This window comes from Pan paniscus, chromosome X (genome assembly GCF_029289425.2).
Source record: "Pan paniscus chromosome X, NHGRI_mPanPan1-v2.0_pri, whole genome shotgun sequence".
Classification (NCBI taxonomy): domain Eukaryota; kingdom Metazoa; phylum Chordata; class Mammalia; order Primates; family Hominidae; genus Pan; species Pan paniscus.
This window is the reverse complement of record NC_073272.2, coordinates 49,072,258-49,096,965: the sequence shown is the minus strand read 5'-3', so window position 1 is coordinate 49,096,965 and position 24,708 is coordinate 49,072,258. Positions and strand designations below refer to the sequence as shown.

General features: G+C 43.4%; 2 protein-coding genes across 25 annotated transcripts in view; one reads left to right on the top strand and one right to left on the bottom strand.

The window, feature by feature from the left end:
• Positions 1-1,800, bottom strand: part of LOC134729774 (uncharacterized) — a 40,180-nt gene extending 38,380 nt beyond the window's left edge. The window contains exon 1 of the mRNA XM_063601588.1: positions 1,500-1,800. Within this exon, the coding sequence (XP_063457658.1) occupies positions 1,500-1,800 (301 nt within the window). The remainder of the gene's footprint in view (positions 1-1,499) is intronic.
• ZNF41 (zinc finger protein 41) overlaps positions 1-22,612 on the top strand; it is a 38,194-nt gene extending 15,582 nt beyond the window's left edge. For 4 of the 24 annotated variants that reach the window (XM_008964536.6, XM_055106190.2, XM_055106187.2 and 1 more), the window contains 4 exons: positions 1,610-1,870; positions 12,877-13,043; positions 13,299-13,394; positions 19,830-22,612. In XM_008964536.6, the coding sequence (XP_008962784.1) occupies positions 1,809-1,870; positions 12,877-13,043; positions 13,299-13,394; positions 19,830-21,874 (2,370 nt within the window). In that variant the 5' untranslated portion in view covers positions 1,610-1,808 and the 3' untranslated portion in view covers positions 21,875-22,612. Of the gene's footprint in view, positions 1-1,519; positions 1,957-12,876; positions 13,044-13,298; positions 13,395-19,829 lie in introns of those variants that run through there. The other 20 variants (XM_008964535.6, XM_055106188.2, XM_055106186.2 and 17 more) reach the window with 9 other exon arrangements.
• The last annotated feature ends 2,096 nt before the right edge of the window (positions 22,613-24,708 follow it).

Below are 24,708 nucleotides of genomic sequence, written 5' to 3'. Positions count from 1 at the left end.
ACCCGGCCAGGGAATTTTTAAATTTCCACATAGTTAATAGTAACAGCCTTATTTACTACAAATGCCCAATTACATTGTTTTTCTTTATCCAGATATAATTATATATCAATTGCAAGAATCCTTTCTCAAAACTGCTTTCCTGTTTTGACATTTCTGTTTCTATTCCATTTACCATTGTTTAGACTATTCCCTTGAGTGTTCTCCTGAGATTGGAATATTGGCATAAAATGCTAGAAATGCTTTTATATCTAAAATTGTCTTTCTTTTGCTCTGACAAAAGAATGGTATCTAGCTAGGGCAGGTTTAGAATTCTTGGATCTCAGTCCTTCTGTCTCAATGATTTGTAGAGTTTTCTTCTAACATGGCTTCTGTTGTTGCAAATAAATCTAGTGCCATTGTGATCCCTTTTCCTTGTAAATGACGTGTTGGTTCTGCCTGGAAGTGTTGGAAATGTCAGTATCTGAGGTCATCGATTCAGTCCATGAGAGTTTATTGATTGGGGTGCTAAGGTGGTGAATGATTGCAAGTCTGGGATTCACAGGGATTACAAGTCAGTTTTGGGGGGCCTGTAGCAGTCCTGGATTGGGACCTATGGACATTGGTTATTATAGTACTGTGTGAGTTGCTTTGTAATGGACTAGAACTTCTATTACTGAGGGTTTTATGGGAGTCATTGATCCTATTGATGGTGTGCTGCCTGGGTTGGTGATAATTTGAGGAGCCTGTGGAAACCAGTTGATGACACCATTTGGGACACAGTTTTTTGTCAACGGTGTGGGCTATAGGGATTTGGGAGCCTGTGCAGACCTGCAGGTTTTCAGGGCCTGATGGGAAGGGATAAGTATGAGTTTTCATCTTTGACAGAAGAAGATGGGCTCTATCCTTTGCATAGAATGTACACTGAATTACACAGAAGCTCAGTTTATGCTCAAGTGGCATGGTCACCCCTCAGCCAGAGCACTTTGAAGGTAGCAGGAACCACAGTGTTTATTGTGATTCTGCCATGTATAGAGTACCAAATGGCTCAGTAGTTAAGAAAGTATGCTTTGGAGCCAGGCATACCTGGGTTTGAATCCTTGTCCTTCCCCCTTATCTGAGTGATCCTGGGGCAAATTTCTTAATATTTCTGAACAGCTCTATCTGATGGTAAATGGGATTAGTAATAATAGTAATGCCTAGTCCACAGGATGAGTGTGAAAATTAAATGAGGTACCTAATAAAACATGCCTCGCACCTTGTAATAATAGCACTATTTAATATGAGTTGAGCATGTTCCAGGTACCAAGTAGGTGTGCGTAGAAGCATCATTTCATTTAATTCTAACAACCCTATGAGATAGGTATTTTCATCCTGTTATAAGATGAAGAAACTTCACACAAAGTGACTTCCCCAAATTCTAGCTAGAACATAGAAGAGCTTAAATACAAACCTCATTCATTTTACACCAGATCTTGTGAATTTTCCCCATGTTTTGCTTTAATACTTGGTGTGGGTTTTACCGAACTTTTCTCTTCCGCAGCATCCAGCACAGTGAGCGGCCCCTGGGCACCACCAGAAAACATTTGTGGGTGAACGTGGAGTGATGACCATGTGGACACTGTCTTTCCAGGGTTTCTTGGAGCCTCTGCAGAGTCTGGGGGCCAGGCTTCTTAGTGGAAACTGCAGGATCTTCCTTCTGACCCCTGCTTGCCTCGCCCCAGCAGCTCCGGTTGAGTCCACAGATGCCAGCTCAGCTTCCAGCTTGGGGAAGAGTGGGGTTGTCAGCAGGAGAGCCTGAGGGCTGAGGCCCAGCGTGAACATGGCAGCTAATGGGGACTCTCCCCCATGGTCCCCGGCCCTGGCTGCAGAGGGACGTGGCAGCTCATGTGAGGTGAGGAGGGAGAGGACCCCAGAGGCAAGAATTCATTCAGTGAAGAGATACCCTGACCTGTCCCCAGGGCCTAAGGGCAGAAGCAGGTGAGTCAGAGGAAGTGGCAGATTCCGGACCTGCCACCCTGGAGACAGATCAGGGTCCTCTTGCTGAGAGTGAGCACCACTTGGCTGATGAGGCCACATCCAAAGCCCCGTGTGTTTCAGTGGACAGTGTAATGTGGCTGATTACACTAGAGGAGAGGGAGAATGTGGAAGGTGAGCCCTACAGCCTAGGGAGTGGGGGCAGCTCCCTGCAGGGCAAATGAGGGTGAGGTCCAGGTAGAAGCAGCCACTATCCATAGCCAGGGAGCCTCCATCCCCCACCCCAGCACCAACCCTTCCCTCTCCATCGGCTCTTTACAGATGTTGGCTGATCCCCACCAGTGCCCCTTTCCCCCAGGTCTCTGGGGATCTGGCGATTTCTCCTCTATCCTGATTTAGGTAGAGAAAAATCCTTTTTCTTTGGAACTTAGAGACTGGCAGGGTAGTAGGGCCACCACAGTCTCTGGGGCCGTTCTGGCTGTCCCTTCTTTCAAAGATGAATAAAATGGCCGGGCACGGTGGCTCATGCCTGTAATCCCAGCACCTTTGGGAGGCCGAGGTGGGTGGATTGCTTGAGGTCAGGAGTTCAAGACCAGCCTGACCAACATGGCGAACCCCCATCTCTACTAAAAATACAAAAAGTTAGCTGAATGTGGTGGCACATGCCTGTAATCCCAGCTACTTGGGAGGCTGAGGCAGGAGGAGAATGGCTTGAACCTGGGAGGTGGAGGTTGCAGTGAGCTGAGATCATGCCACTGCATTCCAGCCTGAGTGAGACTCAAAAAAAAAAAAAAGATGAATAAAATGCCCCAGAAGACACATGACTCGCCCAGGCCTCTCAAGTTGGCGGTGACAACACTAGACTGGAGCCAGGTCTCCTGACTGTGTCTTCCACCCTCACCGCACCACAGCTGAGATCAGGTTTCCCGCTCAGAGCTCCCTTTCAGATCAGAGTTCCCATTGAGATTCTATAAGCCGAGGAGGACCACGAGCGAGCCAGACCCTGCCCGACAGCTCCCTCCTTTCAGACCTACCTGTGGATGCTGTTGGCTCTGGAAGGGTTCATTATCTCAGGGACTCAGGGTCATGCAGTCATTAGGATAATATTAAACTTTTAAATATTATTTTTTTGGTCATTTTATAACTTCATAATAAAATATTAGAAAGTATACGTTAGCAAATAGAAGAAACTAAAAAGTTACTTGTCGTTCCAACATTACCCAAAGTTAACCAGTGTTAACATTTAGCTGTATTTCCTTTCAGTTGTTTTTTCCTTTGTATGTGCATGTGTGCATGTGTGTGAGTATACGTGTGGGGCCAGAGTGTGCATACATACTATACACATACACATATATAGCTAAAGTTTTAAAACAGAATCATACTCTTTGGTTACCTCATTTTTAACTGGGCAGTTTAACATAATTTGCTAAGCAGCAAGTATTTTTCTTCATACACTTATGATGTCCATAATTTAGCCAGTTCACTATTTTTTAAATTTTATTTATTTATTTTAATGTTTTTTCTCTGAGGCAGTCTCCCTCTGTTGCCCAGGCTAGAGTGCAGTGGTGCAATCTCAGCTTACTGCAGCCTCAACCTCCTGGGCTCAGGCGATCCTCCCACCTTAGCCTCCCAAGTAGCTGGGACTACAGGCACATGGGACCACACCCAGCTGGGCTCAAACTCCTGGGGTCAAGTGATCTTCCTGCCTTGGCCTCCCCGAGTGCTGGAATTACAGGCTTGAGTCACCACCATGCCCTGCATATTTTATTTTTAATTGACGAATAATAATTATGTATATTTATGGTGTACAATGTGATGTTTTGATATTTGTATACATTGTAGAATATTTAAATCAACCTAATTAACATATCCATTACCTCAAAGACTTATTTCTTTGGTGATGTGAACATTTAAAATCTGCTCCCTTTGCAATTTTGAAATAACATTACATCATTATTAACTATAGCCACCAAACTGCAATAGATCTCAAAAACTTATTCCCTCTAACAAAACTTTGTATACTTTGACCAATGTCTCCCCATCCCCCCACAACCAGTCCACTAATAATGTGCATTTAGGGTATTTCAAGTTTTCTATTGTGATTAAAACTGCTATGATAAAATTCCTACATTTAAATCTTTCTGCCAGCTGGGCATGGTGGCTCATGCCTATAATCCCAGCACTTTGGGAGGCCAAGGCGGGCAGATCACTTGAGCTCAGGAGTTTGAGACCAGCTTGGGCAACATAGTAAGACCCTATCTCAACAAAAATACAAAAATTAGCCAGGTGTGGTGGTGTGCACCTGTAGTCGCAGCTACCTGGGAGGCTGAGGTCGGAGAATCATTTGAGCCCAGGAGGTTGAGGCTACAGTGAGCCGAGATCACACCACTGCACTCCAGCCTGGGTGACAGAGCGAGACTCCATCTCAAAATAAATAAATAAGTAAATAAATAAATACATCTTTCTGCCAAGTCATTGAAATTATGTTTTTGAGTCAAAGGTATAGGGGCATTAAATAGCAAGGGAATCAATGCTTGACAGTAGTACACTTCCACCTTGTCTAAGCTCTGCTCAATCATGTCAGTCATGGACCCACAGGTTAGGGCCATGACAATGTGGTCCTCCCCACTCCTGCACATGGCCTCTTGCCCAGCCAATAGTGGGGATTTCTAGACGAATGATTCTGGGCTCTGCAAGGCACATTTCTCCATTCATCTCTTCTTTCCCAACCACAGATCTCTGACCCACCTCAAGAGATGGAAATGACCGAGACCCTGGGGGGAATATTATTTATTGACTTATTTATTGGTTAGGTTCTTGGTTTTTTCATTAAACATCAGGGAGCGGGGTATAGGCAGAGATACCTAGGAACCAATAAAAATATCCCCAGGGTTTGAGGAGCAGCCAGTTGTACCAAGAAACAGTGGCTGAAGATGGAGAAGAAGCAGAGGGATCAGTAAGGTAAAGAGGGCTGGGAGGAGTCACAACGGAATAAGGAACAGGTACCATGGTGCACTTACTAGAGATGAATAGCCAAGGGGTCCAGGGTATAGGTGGAAGAATAATGAAGCAAACAGGACATGAGTCAGACGCTGGAGCCAGAGACCAAGAAACAGTTTCTGAGGCTGGAGAAGTTGTGATCACTGAGGAGCAGGGAAGAGCCGAGGGTTAAAGAACAGTGAGAAGGATCATGAAATAGGAGGAGGTACCAGGAAATAGAGGAACCAAATAGCAGCCAGACAGAGCAGTCAGTATCCAGAGGGGTGAGGAAGCAGAAGAATCAGATAAAATGGAAAAGGCAAACATATCCAAGGAACTGGGTATGAGCCTGAGGGACAAGCAACTTCCCGAGGAACCAGGAAGCAGTTCCTTGGTTTAGAAGAGAGCTTGAGGGCATAGGCAAAAGACAGCGATACCAGGGAACAAGAAATGTGAAATACGACCCAGAGAATGGATTGCAGCCAGAGGAACCGGGAGACAATTGCTGAGGCTGTAGAATGGGCAGAGGGATCAGGGAAGGGACAGAGCCCATGGAACAGGTGGAAAGATGAGAGAAGAGCCTCTGAAGCTGCAGAATGGCCTAGAGTACTGTGGAACACCTGGAGCAAGGAACAGTCACTGAGGCTGGGGGGCAGCCAGAGGGAGCAGCCAAAATGTGCTTGGGGCTGAGGGTCCACCAGAGGCCCCGGGAAGTAACCAGAGGAACTAGGGAACAAGTCAAGTGAGCATTAAACATGTATCCAGTGTGGGTAGCAGCCTGATTGACCAGTGGCCAGCTAGAGAGACTAGAGGAGAGCCAGAAAGAATGGTATAACTGAAGCGAGTTAACAGCCCGAGGGCCCATGCAGTAGTTACTGGGGTGAAGGCACAGTTGGAGAGTCTGGGAAACAGCCAGAGTTCCCAGGACCGTCCTGGTTTGCCTGTGACTGAGGGGACATGGGACTTCCAGTGCTAAAACAGGAACATTCCTGGGCAAACTGAGACACTTGGTCACCCTACCCAGGAAGCAATCAGAGGAACCAGCCAATAGTTAGATGTAATGTTGAGTAATGGAGGCAGTGGAAGTACAGAATCCAGCTGTGGCATAGAACACGCAATAGTGCACTTTAGTGGGTAAGGGCATAAGCTAGCTAGTTAGGTACTACTCAAAGTGTGGTCCACAGACCAGATGCATGAACATCACGGGAGAGCATAGTAGAAATGTATTCGATGGCCAGGCACGGTGGTTCGCACCTGTAATCCCAACACTTTGGGAGGCCAAAGCGGGAGGATTGTTTGAGGCCAGGAGTTCAAGACCAGCCTGGGCAACATGGTGAAACCCCATGTCTACAAAATAAATAAATATATGTGTGTGTATGTGTGTGTGTGTGTGTACACATATATATGTGTGTGTGTGTGTGTGTATATATATATGTGTGTGATATATATATATATATACACATACAAAAAAAAAAATCAGCCGGGTAGGGTGGTACTGAGGTGGGAGGATCATCTGAGCCTGGGAGGTGGAGGCTGCAGTGAGCCGTGATTGTGCCACTGCACTCCAGCCTGGGTGGCAGAGTGACGCCCTGTCTCAGAAACAGGAAGGGAGGAAGAAAAGGAAGGAAAGAATGGAAAGAAAGAAATGTGCTCAAGGAACTGTCCAAGGACAGGGAAGAATCAGGAGACTAGAGATTAGTCAGCAGAATCCAACAGCAGTCAGTCTGTGTGAGCCAGGAACAGCTGGAAGGAACAAGAAAGGCCCTTAGGGACCAGGGAACAGTCAGGTAGACTAGCACACAATCAGAATGGTGCCACAGAACAGGATCAGCTGGAGGGACAACAAAGGGAACACAGGACAGTCAGAACAGGAAACAGGAGGCATGAATAGTTAGAGGGATCCAGGTAGAGTCAAAGAAAGCGATAAAAGAACGGGGGTACTCGGAAGGAACAAGAGACATTTAGAGGGAATAGGAAACAGAGGGACCAAGGAAAAGTCAGAGGGAACAAGAACCAGCAAAGGGAGCAGGGACAGATCTGGGCAGGCAGCAAACAGCTGTACAGGAAGCAGCAAGGGAAGCGGGGAAAGCCAGAGGGAGGGAAGAGCAGTTGCAGGGCCACAGAGAACAGTCCCGGGGAACAGGAAACACTCAGATGGACAGGGAGGAGTAAAAGTAAAAATACAATTTAAAAATTTAAAAATTAGCTGGGCATGGTGGGGTGCACCTGTAGTCTCAGCTATTCAGGAGGCTGAGGCTGGAAGGATCCCTTGAGCCCGGGAGTTTGAGGCTGCAGTGAGCCATGATTGCACCACTGCCCTCCAGCCTGGGCAAAAGTTTTTACAGCTGGGTGCTGTGGCTCATGCCTGTAATCCCAACTACTTAAGAGGTGAAAGGGTTGCTTGAGCCCAGGAGTTTGAGGCCAGCCTGAGCAACACTGTGAGACACCCTCCTGCACCACCATCTCTACAAAAAAGTAAAAATAAAATTTAAAAATTAGCTGGGCATGGTGGTGTGCACCTGTAGTCTCAGCTACTAAGGAGGCTGAGGTGGGAAGGATCCCTTGAGCCCAGGAGTTTGAGGCTGCAGTGAGCCATGATTGCACCACTGCATTCCAGCCTGGGCAACAGAGCAAGATCCTATCTCAAAAAAGTAAAAAAAGAGGCCAGGCACAGTGGCTCACACCTGTAATCCCAGAACTTTGGGAGGCCGACTGGGCAGATCACTTGAGGCCAGGAATTCTAGATGAGCCTGACCAACATGGTGAAACCCCATCTCTACTAAAAATACAAAATTAGCCAGGCACTGTGGCAGGCATCTATAATCCCAGCTACTCAGGAGGCTGAGGCACTAGAATTGCTTGAACCCGGGAGGCAGAGGTTGCAGTGAGCCAAGATTGCACCACTGCACTCCAGCCTGGGCGACAGAGTGAGATTCTGTCTCAAAAAAACAAAGGAAAAAAAGAAAATATCCTGGCCAGGCACGGTGGCTCAAGCCTGTAATCCCAGCACTTTGGGAGGCCGAGCCGGGTGGATCACCTGAGGTCAGGAGTTCGAGACCAGCCTGGCCAACATGGTGAAACCCTGTCTCTACTAAAAATACAAAAATTGGTTAGGCGTGATGGTGGGTGCCTGTAATCCCAGCTACTAGGGAGGCTGAGGCAGGAGGATCACTTGAACCCGGGAGGTAGAGGTTGCAGTGAGCCAAGATCAAGCTACTGCACTCCAGCCTGGGCGACAGAGTTAAGATCCTGTCTCAAAAAAAAAAAAGAAAAGAAAAGATCCTTAATTTTTTTTTACGAAGACAGTTGATACTGTACATATATTGAATACTGATTTTTTTGAATACTGATTTTTTAAAATCACTGTTTTTAAACCTTTTTATCATGAAATATTATACGTATTTTGAATAATGCCACTATAAATATTCTTGAATGCATCTCCTGTTGTACATGTGCACATATTCCACGTGGGCATATATATTTCCATGAGTGGACTCACTGTGTCATATTGCCTGCATGTCTTCAACATTACCAGTTAGGGCCAAAATACTTTCCAGCACAGTTGTAGCAATTCCCACCTCCTCCATCAGCAGTATGAGAGTTCTTGCACCATATTCTCTTCAACACTTGGTATTATCAGTCTTTTTCATTTAAGACTTTCTAGGGGTTGTGTAATGCTATCCTTTGTGGTTTTAATTTGTATTCCCTGGCTACTAAGAAGGTTAAACCTTTTTTTATGTTTATTAAAGCCTTGGATTTCCTCTTTTGTAAAATGAATGCTTCACCCATTTTTCTACTAGGTGGTCTCTTTTTTTCTTATTGGTTTGTACAAGTTCTCTACATCTTCTAGCTGAGCCCTTTGTTGATAATGTATGTTGGAGATATCTTCTACTCTGTGACTTTCCCTTTGTTCTCTTTTAATGCTGTGTTTTAAATGAATAGTAGTTCTAAGCTTTGTTGTAGAAAGACTTATCAATTTTCATGGTTCATGTTTGAGAACTATTTTCCTAATTCAAGGTCATGAAGATAGCCATCTGTATTATCTTCTAAAGGCTTTATAGTTTTTGCCTTTCACATTTAAGTCTATAATACATCTGGAATTTATATATACTTTTGAAATGGGATCTCACTCTGTCACCCAGACTGGAGTACAGTGACACAAACATGGTTCACTGCAGCCTCCACCTTCCAGGCTCAAGAGATCTTCCAGCCTAGCCTCCTGAGTATCTGAGACTGCAGGTGCTTGCCACCCCACTCAGCTAATTTTTATATGTGTGCTATATATTTTATTTTTTTGTAGAGACCGAATCTCGCCATATTGCCCAGGCTGGTTTTAAACCTGGACTCAAGCAATCCTCCTGCCTTGGCCTCCCAAAGTGCTGGGATTACAGGCATGAGCCACTGCACCTGGCCTTGGAATTGATTTTTTTTTTTTTTTTGAGATGGAGTCTCGCTTTTGTCACCCAGGCTGGAGTACAATGGCGTGATCTCAGCTTACTGCAACCTCCGCCTCCCAGGTTCAAACGATGTTATTGTTTTGGCATGTAATGTGAAATAGAGCTCAGATTTTACTTTATTTTTTCTATACACAACCTTGTCTTCTTTTCTTTCTTTCTTTCTTTTTTTTTTTTTTTTTTTTAGATAGGGTCTTGCTTCGTCACCCAGGCTGGAGTGCAGTGGCACAGTCATGGCTCACTGCAGCCTCAGCTTCCCAGGTTCAGGTGATTCTCCCACCTCAGCCTCCTGAGTAGCTGGGACTACAGGCACACGCAACCATGCCTGGCTAATTTTTTGTGTTTTTTGTAGAGATGGGGTTTTGCCATGTTGTCCAGGCTGGTCTCAAACTCCTGAGCTCAAGTGATCCACCTGCCTCAGCCTCCCAAAGTGCTGGGGTTACAGGTGTGAGCCTCCACGCCCAGGCCCTGGCAACATTTGTTGAAAATATTTTTCCTCACTATCTGCCTGGACACCTTTGGCATAAATCAGGTGACTGTATATGTGGGTCTGTTTCTGTACTCTTTTTTTTTTTTTTTTGAGACTGAGTCTCACTCTGTTGTCCAAGCTGGAGTGCAGTGGCCCAGTCTTGGCTCACTGCAACCTCCGCCTTCCAGGTTCTAGTGATCCTCCTGCTTCAGCCTCCCAAGTAACTGAGACTACAGTCACGTGCCACCATGCCCATGTAATTTCTGTATTTCTAGAAGAGACGAGATTTCTCCATGTTGGCCAGGCTGGTCACGAACTCCTGACCTCAAGTGATCCACCTGCCTCAGCCTCCCAAAGTGCTGGGATTACAGGCCTGATCCACTGCACCCGGACTGTACTCTATATTCTGTTGCAATGGATTATTTGTCTATCCTAGCACCAGGACAACAATGTCTTAAATTTCCATTGCTTTGTAAGTCTTGAGGTCTTGTAAAGCATGTCCTCCCACATTGCTTTAACTATTCAAGAGTGTCTTGGCAGGCCGGGCACAGTGGCTCACGCCTACAATCCCAGTGCTTTAGGAGGCTGAGGCAGGTGGATCACTTGAGGCCAGGAGTTCTAGACCAGCCTAGGCAACATAGGGAGACCCCTGTCTCTACAAAATACAAAAAAAAAAACAACAACAACAAAAAACGAAGCAGCGTATGGTGACGTATGCCTGTGGTTGAGGCTGCAGTGGGCTGTGGTTGCGCCACTGCACCCTAGCCTGGGTGACAAAGCGAGACCATGTCTCTGAAAACAAGATACAAAATAATTTTTTTTAAATGCCTTAGCTATTCCTGGCCATTTGCACTTCCACGGAAATTTTAGAATTGGTTTGTCAGATTTTACAAAAATCCTGTTGTGATTTCAATTGGTGGGATGGCATTGAATGTATTGATTTCTGCTTTTTAAAGATTTTTTCTCTTGGGCTTTACTCTATTGTTATTTTTATAATGTCTTTATTTCGATGCTTAATGCATGGAATTTTGGACTTTATTCTTTTGTAATATGAGCACTGGAGACCCTAATTTCCACTTTAGTTACCATTTCTTAATCCAATAAATTCTTACATGTACTGATTACATTGATATTTAGTGTATCTTCTTAGACGATCAGTTATTTTGAACTGTATTTTTAAACTTTAAAATGATGATTTCAGAAAAGTTTCGTCTTATTACTGATTTCTGACTTAAATACACTTGGGTTAGAGATGGTCTGTAAGAGATGGTTTCTGTATCGTCTCTATCTGTGTGCCCTTCCTGGTTCGTCTCATCTGTTTCCCAGCTCTATATGAGAACTCCCAAATCTTACCTCTATAATAGCCCAAAAGCTTATTGTATAACTCCCTGCATGTTTTACCACCTTTATTTCAACATGGACAAAATGTAACATTATGTTTCATTCTCTTCCCCACTCCCTTCCTAATCTACTAGCCCCTCTCAGTATATAACACCACTGTCTGCATGGTTGTACAAAACCGATAACTGAGAATTGCCCTAGAATTCTTTCTTTTTCTCACTCCCATAATTCAGACTCTTTAAAACAGCATGAACACCTTCTTTTTGTTTGTTTGTTTGTTTTTGAGATGGAGTCTCGTTCTGTCGCCCAGGCTGGAGTGCAGTGGCGTGATCTCAGCTCACTGCAACCTCCGCCTCCTGAGTTCAAGCAATTCTCCTGCCTCAGCTTCCCGAGTAGCTGGGATTACAGACACCCGCCGTGCCCAGCTAATTTTTGTATTTTTGGTAGAGACGGGGTTTTTGCCATGTTGGCCGGGCTGGTCTCGAACTCCTGACCTCAGGCGATCCGCCTGCCTCAGCCTCCCAAAGTGGTGGGATTACAGGCATGAGCCACTGCGCCCAGCCAACACCTTCTTTTACTTGCCCATGACAACCACTGCCTTAAGTCCAGATTGTCTTATTCTCTCACATAAACTCTGTAGTGCATCTCCAGACTGATCTGGACTCACCCATTTCAAACATTCCTCGTGATCAATCCTTTTTTTTTTTTAGACGGAGTCTCACTCTGTATCACCCAGGCTGAAGTGCAATGATACAATCTCGGCTCACTGCAACCTCCACCTCCTGGGTTCAAGCAATTCTCCTGTCTCAGCCTCTCAAGTAGCTGGGATTACGGGCGTGCGCCACCACGCCCAGCTAACTTTTGTATTTTTAGTAGAGACGGGGCTTTACCATATTGGTCAGGCTGGTCTCGAACTCCTGACCTCAGGTGATCCACCTGCCTCGGCCTCCCAAAGGGCTGAGATTACAGGAGTGAGCCACCGTGCCCAGCCTGATGTATGTTGAATACTGTTTGAAATCACACAATTACCATCATGTCTTTTCCTGCATATAAATTGCAGTCCATTCTCTATTAGAAAAAAAGACTTGTTCCTTTTTCTGATGCTAGTATATCTCTACTGGATTTTCCTCATAGTCACCTTCTCAATATACTATACAGACTCCTTTCCTTTATATGGTACTACTTGCAGTTCCCAGAATCCACCATGTATTTTTCTATTTTCCTTTCTCCACACTGTTGCTCATGCTTCTCCCTTCTAGATAACTCTCGCCCCACTGTCTCTATGAAATCTAACCTTATACCGCCTATACTTTTCTTCCAAATGCCTAAAGCTCCCTTTGTGTCTTCTGTTGGTTATCCAAGTCTTTAAGTTGCTTTATATTTTACTCAACTCTTTATCACCATTGCCTAGCACATCATCTGACACATAATCGGCCAGTATCTTGTTTTTAAGTTAGCTGGAGGGCTTAAAGAGAGCCCATTTAAAATCCTCATTTTGAAAAGAGAATGAATGAATACATGAATTAATGTAGTACACAACAAATGTCAAGATACTTTAATAAGTTTTTTAGCTCTCACAAAATAAAATACAAAACTAAGTACTTAGTGAAAACCCAATATGATACATTATGGTAAAAAGCATTAAAAACAACTTGCTATCTACCTTCTTCCATCCCCCAGTGCTGACCATGCTGCCTTGAACAGCATTGTGTCGTTACAGGCTTCAGTGTCATTTGAGGACGTGACTGTGGACTTCAGCAGGGAGGAGTGGCAGCACTTGGACCCTGCCCAGAGACGCCTGTACTGGGATGTGACACTAGAGAACTACAGCCACCTGCTCTCAGTGGGTAAGCACGGCCGCCCTATGCATCTGCTAATGAGGGTATTTCCATTCTTGGCTGCTGAATGCTGCCCGACACCTAACCTATGTGATGGTGTCATCCTGGATTTGTCTGGGATTCAGTTCCTTTTCACCTCTGTGATTATTACTCTGTTCCCAGTGAAATGTGTTTACTTTTCTGAAAAGCAAAGGGAAAGTGTCACTGAAAGGCCCCTGAAACCCAATCAGCTGGACCCAATCGTGTATCATGTCCTGTTAACAGGGTACCAAGTTCCCAAGTCAGAGGCTGCCTTCAAGTTGGAGCAAGGAGAGGGGCCATGGATGCTGGAGGGGGAAGCCCCACATCAGAGCTGTTCAGGTGAGTGAGCATGACCCAGACAGATGGGGACATGGAAGTCAGTATCACTTTCCCTAGGAAAGCCCGATGCCTTTGAAACACTCTGAAGATAACCCATCTTGAAAGTTCTAAACTTTTGGAGTCAATTGGAGATAGTTGACAATAGCGCTCAAATACCTAAATGCCATTTCCATGTATGACCCTTGCCACATTATTGTCTTCTTTGATTGGCCTTTTGGCAAGAGAGCTGTCTCTAGTCTCTGTACTCTGTATCACATACCACCCTGTCTTATCTAGGACCTTTTTATTCTTCCTACTCTACCCCTGCCCCCCATCTTAGTCTTTTCTTATACATCCAAGTGTTTTAAAATTTCTGTGGCCCAGGCTGGAGTGCAGTGACATGATCTTGGCTCAATGCAACCTCCACCTCCCAGGTTCAAGCGATCCTCCCACCTCAGCCTCCCAAGTAGTGGGGACTACATGCACATGCCACCTTGCCCAGCTAATGTTTGTATTTTTTGTAGAGACGTGATTTCACCATGTTGGCCAGGCTGGACTCGAACTCCTGGGCTCAACTGATCTGCCTGACTCGGCCTCCCAGAGTGCTGGGATTACAGGTCTTTGCTGGGATTATGGGTCTTTTTTTTTAATTTTAATTTTTATTTTTATTTTTATTTATTTATTTATTTTTTGAGACGGAGTTTCGCTCTTGTTGCCCAGGCTGGAGTGCAATGGCGCGATCTCGTTTCACTGCAACTTCCGCCTCCCAGGTTCAAGCGATTCTCCTGCCTCAGCCTCCCTAGTAGCTGAGATTACAGGCATGCGCCACCACACCCAGCTAATTTTGTATTTTTAGTAGAGATGGGGTTTCTCCATGTTGGTCAGGCTGGTCTCGAACTCCCAACCTCAGGTGATCTGCCCACCTCAGCCTCCCAAAGTGCTGGGATTACAAGCATGAGCCACCGTGCCTGGCCAGGTCTTTTCTTTTATTCCAATTCTCCATATCCATTCTTTATGCCTCCTCCCATGGGCAGCTGATCTAATGTGTTTGAACCTTGAAATTGTGTGATATTCTCTTAAAGCCTGAAGTATTGGTTTATGAGTATGTATTTTTATTATATATTAAACATATTGTACTATGTTTCTCAATTCTGTTCCTTTTCTTTTCACTCATTCCTATGGTCTCTCCATATTTTAGTGTGTTTGTCTGGCTTTGTTCTTCAAATTGCTACATAGTATTTCACGATGTCCCCAGCACCACATCATACTTAACCACTCACCTAGTCATGGAGGCTGAGCATTGTGTCCAAGTCCCATCTAATACAAACAATTCTGCAATCAACTTCTACATAAATGTTTCCTTACAGGGTATGAGAATTTCTCAGGGATGTGTAGAGAAGAGAGGATTTGCGCCTAATCATGGAGTATCTCATCCAGAATAGGACTGAGTACCACCATATTATTCTCAGATTAGCTGCACTGTACAAGTGTTCTGGCTTCCCCAGTGTTTCTGCTAACAATTAGTAGTACCAGAGTTTCTCATTTTTTGGTCAATAGTGGGTATAAAGGGGTAGCTCTCTGTTTTTTTTTTAACCTCGTGATGCAACAGTAGGGTATCTCATTTTTAATTTGGACATTTCATGATTTACCTGATACCTCTTTGAGCTTCCCTCCTATGAATTACCTTGTTCATAACATTGCCCTGGTTTCAATTGTGCCTCCTCAATTGTCTGTTTCTTACTGATCTGCATCCCATTTATTATTTGCCCCTTTTTCAGCCTTCTCTTCCTCATTTTCCCCATAAGCAAGGTTTCCCTAGGGACCTTTTCTCCTGTTCAGTCTTTTTCTTTTCTTTTTTTGTTTTTTGAGACAGAGTCTCACTCTGCCACCCAGGCTGGAATGCAGTGGTGCCATTTCGGCTTACTGCAGCCTGTGCCTCCTGGGTTCAAGCGATTCTCCTGCCTCAGCCTCCTGAGTAGCTGGGATTACAGATGTGCACCACCATACTCTGCTAATTCTTGTATATTTAGTAGAGATGGGGTTTTGCCATGTTGGCCAGGCTGGTCTCAATCTCCTGACCTCAAGTGATCTGCCTGCCTCAGCCTCCCAAAGTGCTGGGATTATAGGTGTGACCCACCGCGCCCGGCCAGCTCCATATTTTCTGCTGCCTGAATTGTAATTATTCTATTCCTGATTTGATTTGCTGATTCCATTGTTTTTACTAGTTCATATTAAATGCTAATGACAGATATCTTTACCTAAAACATTCTATTTCTCTTGTCATGAGCATTATGAAACAAACCTACAATTATTCTCCATTACCTAGTATATGACAATTAAACTCTTCTTTCAAAGAAATAAACAACATGGCCACATATTTCCAGTTCAACTCGTATCTGTATATTTTCTGTAACCTCTGCTCAACTCCATTTTTAATATTTTCTTAATGTTGACCATATCTGATAGTCCTCCCTGAATCTGAGTGTTTATTCTGTGCTCTGTCTATTCAGATGAGACATTTTCCACCTTGTGATCAGTTCTCACCTGTCTCACAAAATGGCTTTTAATTATTCTAGCCTGTATGGCTCTTTCCTTTTTCTCATCCTCCATCCCACAAGAATTCTGAGAAAATCACAGGATTTTAGTGTATAGGGTAACTGAGGCTTTTACCTCTATGTTTTTAGAAAGTCTCCGGAATTAAGAGCCTGTTTCAGGCTGAGTGTGGTAGCTCATGTCTGTAAACCCAGAACTTTGGGAGGCCGAGGCGGGAGGATCACTTGAGGCCAGGAGTTCAAGACCAGCCTGGGCAACACAACAAGATTCCATCTCTATTTCAAAAAAAGAATTTAAGAAAAAAGAGCCTATTTCTTTTTATAGAAAAATCTATTAATTTGACAAATAAGAATTGTATGTATTTATCATGTACAACATGATGTTTTGAAATATGTATACATGAAGAGCCTATTTCTTGTAGTATAACTCAGGGTCTTACCGAGGGAGAAACCACAGACTACTGTGAACAGAGAATGGTTAACATAAAGATTCTTTGCAGCCAGGCGTGGTGGCTCACACCTATAATCCCAGCACTTTGGGAGGACAAGGCAGGTGGATCACCTGAGATCAAGAGTTCAAGACCATCCTGGCCAACATGGTGAAACCCCGTCTCTACTAAAAATACAAAAATTAGCTAGGTGTGGTGGCCCACGCCTGTAATCCCAGTTACTCAGGTGGCTGAAGCAGGAGAATCGCTTGAACCCAGGAGGCAGAGGTTGCAGTGAGCCATGGGACTGGAATAATGAGGGATTTGCTAGCAAAAAAAGAAACTCTGAAGAATAAAGGAATAGCAGATAGAAAGCACAGCAGGTTCTTCTAGGGTTGTGAGCAAGCATCCAAGGAAGAGGCTCCCTACTTCCCAGGGATGAAATTCAGACCTTGTAGGGAGGGCACAACCATGGCTCGAGGCAGGTAGAATACTTGCTGTGGTGCTGTGCTGGTGGAACTTGCTGGAAACCTGCCCTCTAGGATTCCAGGGAAAGCTATTGATGCGGAGGTGACTCACTGGAGCTATTCCACTACAAATCGTCTGAGAGTAAACTGGGGGGTGTTGGGTGCTGCTGACTGTACAGCACTGCGGGGGCCTGCAGGAACTAGGTGCTTGGGAAGCCATATGAGCTGCAGGAGCTGGGTGCTGGAGAAGTCACCCACACTGCAGGAGCCGAGCTCTAGAGAAGACCGTGAGACCTGGGTACTGGGGACACTACATGTGTGTCAGGAGCCAGATGTTGGCAAAGATGCCCACACTACATGAGCCTGGTGCTAGACAGCCTGCCCCTGCTGGATGAGCCTGCTGAGTGAGCCCCCTAGAACCAGGAAGCAAACCCTCCTCATCCTGCAGTGTCTCTCTAGCATCTTACACTGACAAAGTTTAATATCGTGCCAGCTGGCAGAAGAAAAAAATATTTAAAGAGATCGAGATCCACTTTTTAAATTTTTAATTTTTATGGGTACATAGGTATATATATTTATGGGGTACATGGGATATTTGGGAGTTTTGGAGTTTTTTATTTTTGAGACAGAGTCTCGCTGTCACCTAGGCTGGAGTGCAGTGGTACAATCTTGGCTCACTGCAACCTCCACCTCCCGGATTCAAGCAATTCTCCTGCCTCAGCCTCCCGAGTGGCTGGGATTACAGGTGCATGCCACCATGCCTGGCTAATTTTTGTATTTTTAGTAGAGACAGAGTTTTGCCATGTTGGCCAGGCTGGTCTCTAACTCCTGACCTCAGGTGATCCGCCTGCCTTGGCCTCCCAAAGTGCTGGGATTACAGGCACATGCCAACATGCCCAGCTAATTTTTGTATCTTTAGTAGAGACGGGATTTTGCCATGTCTCAAACTCCTGGCCTCAAGTGATCCACCCACCTCAGCCTCCCAAAGTGCTAGGATTACAGACATGAGCCACCGCACCCAGCCTGCATGGGATATTTTGATACAGCATACGATGTGTAATAATCACATCAGGGTAACTGGGGCCAGATCGTTTTTGTTGAGCAGGCAAGGAAGGGTGAATTTGGAACTGAGAGGCAAAACATTGATAACCAGCATACTTATTCTTCAGTTTCCTGAAGTGGAGCATGTAGAAAATATTTAGTAAATGAATTTATTGAATTTGGGGATATAGGCAGAGGAGGAGATTTTTCCTCTTTCAGATGAAATTTTCAAGTGTCTGCTCAGAGGAATTCAAAGGAACATACATTATATTTGGAAAGGGAAGATGACTGCATGAAATGTTAACACTCTCACCCTTTGTGTATTTGTCCTTTCTGTTATAAAACTGTGCCAAACTGAGTATCAATATGAATGGTACAGTGTCTGCTTTACAAATTCATAGCAAACATAAGCTCCCTAGAGGTATACCAAAATTAGAGCTAATATTTAGAAGGACAATACATTTTGGATATGCACAGAGGAACAAAACAAGAGGCTAAATATAGATGTATGTCTTCCCCTACATGATAATTCTGAGGTGAATGGGTCCAGTTCAACAAGTCAACTCTAATCCTGATGGGTCATTCAGGGACCATGTTCTAAGTCACTCCTCTGGCATCTCCTGGGGCATTGTTGTCACCTGCCTGGTTAATGATGGGTCACTGTGGAGTCCAGTGGGAAGAGGGAAGAGGAAATAGAGGACATTTGCCCACTGTCTTAAGGCTGGCCTGCAAGTAGCATATATCACTTCTGCTCATATTCCACTGGTGAGAACATAGCAAGGCCAGTGGATGTAAGGCCCAGCTACATTCTATTCCTGTAAAAGAAGGGGAGAATAGATCTCAGGGGAGGGCCTGCAGATTCTGCCACAGATAGCTTTCCCTTTCCTCTTTTACACGCCTTGTTATAAGCATGTATTCCTGGAACCAATAGAAACTGCAGCTGGGGCCGGCACGGTGGCTCACACCTGTAATTCCAGCACTTTGGGAGCCCGAGGTGGGCAGATCACTTGAGGTCAGGAGTTCAAGACCAGCCTGGCCAACATGGTGAAACCCCGTCTCTACTAAAAATACAAAAATTAGCTGGGCGTGGTGGTGCATGCCTGTAATCCCAGCTACTCGGGAGGCTGAAGCAGGCGAACCACTTGAACCCGGGAGGCGGAGGTTGCAGTGAGCCGAGATCGCACCACCGCACTCCAGCCTAGGTGACAGAGCAAGACTCCATTTCAAAAAAAAGAAAGAAAGAAAGAAAGAAACTTGCAGCTGGTTATAAAGTTGGAGTGCAAATGTCTATTTACTGTTTGTCTACGTCAGGATGGCATGTTGCAACTAGTTTTCCTATAGATATAAAGGAATTGGTGTTTGAGGCATATAGATTTAATGTTCAAATTAACATTAAATTTGAAGGGCTCCACTCATAATGGTATAGAGGGAAAAGCAAGAAGAAGCAGAGAGCTTAGTAAAGTGGTGGAGCTGATATGTATTAAGAACATAAATTCTGAAATATTTCTTCCATGCCAAGCTTCCCCTCACAGGCTGCAGTTTCTTCTGGTTACTCTACTCACAATCCAGGCCTCTTACATAGTGGAGCTGGACTCCCAGAGTTCAAATCCCATCTCTCCCACTTATTTAGCTATTCGATATTCAGCAAGTTGCATGACTTCTCTGTGCCTCTGTTTTCTCAATTGTAAAACAAATGATAATCGTAGCTACCTCATAGGGTTTAGTGAGGATTAAATGAGCTGTTTCATGTAAAGCACTTGTAACAGTCTCTGTGCATCATAAATGGTATACAGTTGTTTTGCATTTATTAAGTGTTCTATAAGAATGTTGTGTTGCTACATTATTACTACTATATTGTCCTATGGGCTCTTCCATTTATCTGTGTTCATCCTGTCTGAACTACATGTCCCCTCTAGCCTCTGCTGATTGTTCTTTGTGTCGTTTTCATTTCTTTCATTTTCTTTTTAGGTGAGGCTATTGGGAAAATGCAGCAACAGGGAATTCCTGGAGGAATTTTCTTCCACTGTGAGAGATTTGATCAACCCATAGGAGAAGATTCATTGTGTTCTATTTTAGAAGAACTGTGGCAAGATAATGACCAGCTAGAGCAACGTCAGGAAAACCAGAATAACCTTTTAAGTCATGTGAAAGTATTGATTAAGGAGAGGGGCTATGAACATAAAAACATTGAAAAAATAATTCATGTGACTACCAAGCTTGTTCCTTCAATTAAAAGACTCCATAACTGTGACACAATTTTGAAGCATACTTTAAACTCACATAATCATAATAGAAACAGTGCAACAAAGAACCTTGGCAAGATTTTTGGAAATGGTAACAATTTCCCCCATAGCCCTTCCTCTACTAAGAATGAGAATGCTAAAACAGGAGCAAATTCCTGTGAACATGATCACTATGAAAAACATCTCAGCCACAAACAAGCTCCCACCCACCATCAGAAAATTCATCCTGAGGAGAAGCTTTATGTGTGTACTGAATGTGTAATGGGCTTCACTCAGAAGTCACATCTGTTTGAGCATCAGAGAATTCATGCTGGAGAAAAGTCCCGTGAATGTGACGAAAGCAACAAAGTCTTCCCCCAGAAACCCCAGGTTGATGTACATCCAAGTGTTTATACAGGAGAAAAACCCTATCTGTGTACTCAATGTGGGAAAGTCTTTACCCTCAAATCAAACCTCATTACACATCAAAAAATTCATACCGGGCAGAAACCCTACAAATGCAGTGAATGTGGAAAAGCCTTTTTCCAGAGATCAGACCTCTTTAGACATCTGAGAATTCATACAGGAGAAAAACCTTATGAATGCAGTGAATGTGGAAAAGGCTTCTCCCAGAACTCAGACCTCAGTATACATCAGAAAACTCATACCGGAGAGAAACACTATGAATGCAATGAATGTGGGAAGGCTTTCACAAGAAAATCAGCACTCAGGATGCATCAGAGAATCCACACGGGAGAGAAACCTTATGTATGCGCTGACTGTGGGAAGGCCTTCATCCAGAAATCACATTTCAACACACATCAGAGAATTCATACTGGAGAAAAGCCGTATGAATGCAGTGACTGTGGGAAATCCTTCACTAAGAAGTCACAACTCCATGTGCATCAAAGAATTCACACCGGAGAGAAACCCTATATATGTACAGAATGTGGAAAGGTCTTCACTCACAGGACAAACCTCACCACACATCAGAAAACTCATACTGGGGAAAAACCCTATATGTGTGCTGAATGTGGAAAGGCTTTTACTGACCAGTCAAATCTCATTAAACACCAGAAAACTCACACTGGAGAGAAACCCTATAAGTGCAACGGCTGTGGAAAAGCCTTCATATGGAAGTCGCGCCTCAAAATACATCAGAAATCTCATATTGGAGAGAGACACTATGAATGCAAGGACTGCGGGAAAGCCTTCATCCAGAAATCAACACTAAGCGTGCATCAGAGAATCCATACAGGAGAGAAACCGTACGTTTGTCCTGAATGCGGGAAGGCCTTTATCCAGAAATCGCACTTCATTGCGCATCATAGAATCCATACTGGAGAGAAGCCTTATGAATGCAGCGACTGTGGGAAATGCTTCACTAAGAAGTCACAACTCCGTGTGCATCAGAAAATCCACACAGGTGAGAAGCCCAATATATGTGCTGAATGTGGAAAGGCCTTCACTGACCGATCAAATCTCATAACACATCAGAAAATCCACACTAGGGAGAAACCCTATGAATGTGGTGACTGCGGGAAAACCTTCACCTGGAAGTCACGCCTCAATATACATCAGAAGTCTCATACTGGAGAAAGACACTATGAATGTAGTAAATGTGGGAAAGCTTTCATCCAGAAAGCCACACTAAGTATGCATCAGATAATTCATACAGGAAAGAAACCTTATGCTTGTACAGAATGTCAGAAGGCCTTTACTGACAGATCGAATCTCATTAAACACCAGAAAACGCATAGTGGAGAAAAACGCTATAAAGCCAGTGACTGAGAAAGTCTTCACCTGGAAATCACAACTGGGTATGCATCAGGTATCTAATAGTAGGGAGGAGGAAGGCCTGTTGCTGCAATCATTGTACAGGGGCAAATGGGTATGAGAGACTGAGGCTTGAGTGAACTGAAGGCAAACAGAGCCAAGTATCCTTCAGTCCACTGGAAAGACAAGTTCCTGCATCACCACAGTGTATATGCAATTCTATGCATAGGAAGAGCCTTTAGAGAAAGCATTTGAGCGAAAGTCATGTTTGGTGACATGATTCATACAGACCTCTTGAGCTCCTGGAAATAGTAGAATTAAGACCTGAGGAGATGACTCGTCATCTCTTATGCTTCACTTTTTGGATAAAGAACTTTTTAAATTCAGTACTGATTGGTTCAGCATATCCTGGGACATAAAAGTACTCACTACTGGGAAAAACTTTTTCAAATTTCTAGGTTGAGGAGAAGAGTTTTCATTGTCCAAACACTGGCAGGGCACTGACATCAAGGCAGAAAACCTACTTGGGAATGCAGATATCTGTTTTTGTGATCATTGGCACTTAAGACATAGAAAAGATTCCCATGAAAAACTTTTTTCTTTTCTCTTCCCTTGGGAAGTCCTCATGGTATATATATTTTAAGTGCAATGGAATTTTTAAATTTAAAGATATAACTTTATGAATTGAGAAATTAGGCCTAGCTCTAGCCTATGTTACAGAAATATAGTCATTGAATGATACAGACATATAAAGGTAGTAGTTGTCTCATTATTAATTCCCTGCTGGGAGAGCAGGTGAGTCATACCCTATAAGAAGTATGCATGCCTTCTAACCTATGTCCCCAAAGCTGTCATTTGCATAAGCTGCAGGCCATAGATTCCTGATTCCCTCAGTAACTGACCCTACGACAATGGAACTGATCCACGGCACTCTAGATTTTCAGGCTAACCCACCAACACCCCTGCTTTCCTTGGGATTTCCTGAAAAAGAATGGTTGAAAAATTGAGTTTCACTTCCTAATATTTTGTTTTTCTTCCTATTTGGTTAAGGTATATTCATTTCCTACATGCACATTAAGGGTAGTTTTGTGTAGACTGCTATGTGATAAAGTCATGTTGCATTGCAATTAGTTATTCTAAGACATAATTACAGTTTATCATAGTTGAATAACTGGAAGACTTCTCAAGAAAGAGCACTGCTCTTTTTTAACACTGATATATAGACACGTTCTCATTTTCCCTTAAACATTTTTTACAATACTCATAAAAAGGAACTTTCTTTCTAGCATGCAATTGTATTTTTATTTTATTTTAAAATCTTTTTATTAAACTATAATGTATACAGAAAATGCATATATCATAAACATACAGCTCAGTGCATTCTCAAAAACTGAACATACTCAGATCAAGAAACAGAACATGACCAGCACCCCAGAAGCCTTCCCCACTTTCCCTTCCAGGCAAGCCCCCAAGGGTATACACTATCCTGGCTTCTCACAGCATAGATTCATTTTGCCTGTTTTGTATTTTATATAAATTGAGTCAATTATATATCATATAATTGAGCCATATACTCTTTAGCATCTGTCTTCTGTCATTCACATTATGTATGTGAGAGTCATCCATATGTTGCATATAGTTGTAGATAATTCATTTTCATTGTCATGTTGTATCCCGTTCTGTGAATATGCTGCAATATAATTTATCCATTCTACTGTTTGTAGACATTTGGGTTGTTTGCAGCTTGGGCTATTAGGAATTGTGTTGCTGTGTATTGGTGAACATATGTATGTATTCCTGTTAGGTATGTACCTAAGTGTATCCATATGTTCAGCTATATGTTATAAAACCAGTTTTCAAGTGGTTGTACCAATGTACACTCCCACCAACCCAGTATGCGAGTTCTAGTGCTCCACATACTTGCCAACATTTGGCATTTTCCATCTTTTTTACTATAGCCATTAGTGGTGGGCACATAGTGATATGTCAGTTTTAGTTTTTGGTTTTATTTTCTTGTCCTCCAAACCATTGTAGTATCTCCCCAGGATAGATGAGTGATGGCTGAGACCTGAGACCTAGGCCTGTTCCTCACATGACTGCACCATTTTACATTCTATCAATGTATGAGGGTTCCGGTTTCTCCACATCCTTACCAACTCTTATTATTATTAGTCTTTTTTATTATAGCTATCCTAGTACATGTGAAGTGATATTGTGATATTAATTTACACTGCCCTAATGATTAATAATATTGATCATCTTTTATTGAGAATCTTTGATGAAGTGTCTGTTTAAATCTTTTGCCCATTATCAGTTGGATTATTTGGGTTTTTTTATTGTTGAGCACTGATAGTTTTTAAAAATATATTCTGGGTGTAACTTCACTATCAGTCCATTATCCTTGCAAAGGTTTTCTCCCAGTCTCTGGATTGTCTTTTCATTCTCTTAAGAGTGTCTTTTGAAGAACAGAACTGCTTATTTTGATGAAGTCCGTTCTTTCCATTTGTTCATTTCTGGGTTGTGCTTTGAGTGCTGTATCTAAGAAATCCTTGCCTAACCAAAGATTACAATGATTTTTTCCTGTGTTTTCTTCTAAAGGTTTAAGTTTTACATCTAGATCTAGCATGTATTTTGAGTTATATGGTGTGAAATATGGATCCAAGTTCTTTTATGTTTTTGTTTTGTTTTGTTTTGTTTTTGCTTATGGATATTCAAATGTTTCCACACCATTTGTTTAAAAATACTACCCTTTCTCAATATTTTGACTTTTGTCAAAAGTCACTTGTCCAGGCCAGACATGGTGGCTCATGCCCTGTAATCCCAGTGTTTTGCAAGGCTGACATGGGGGG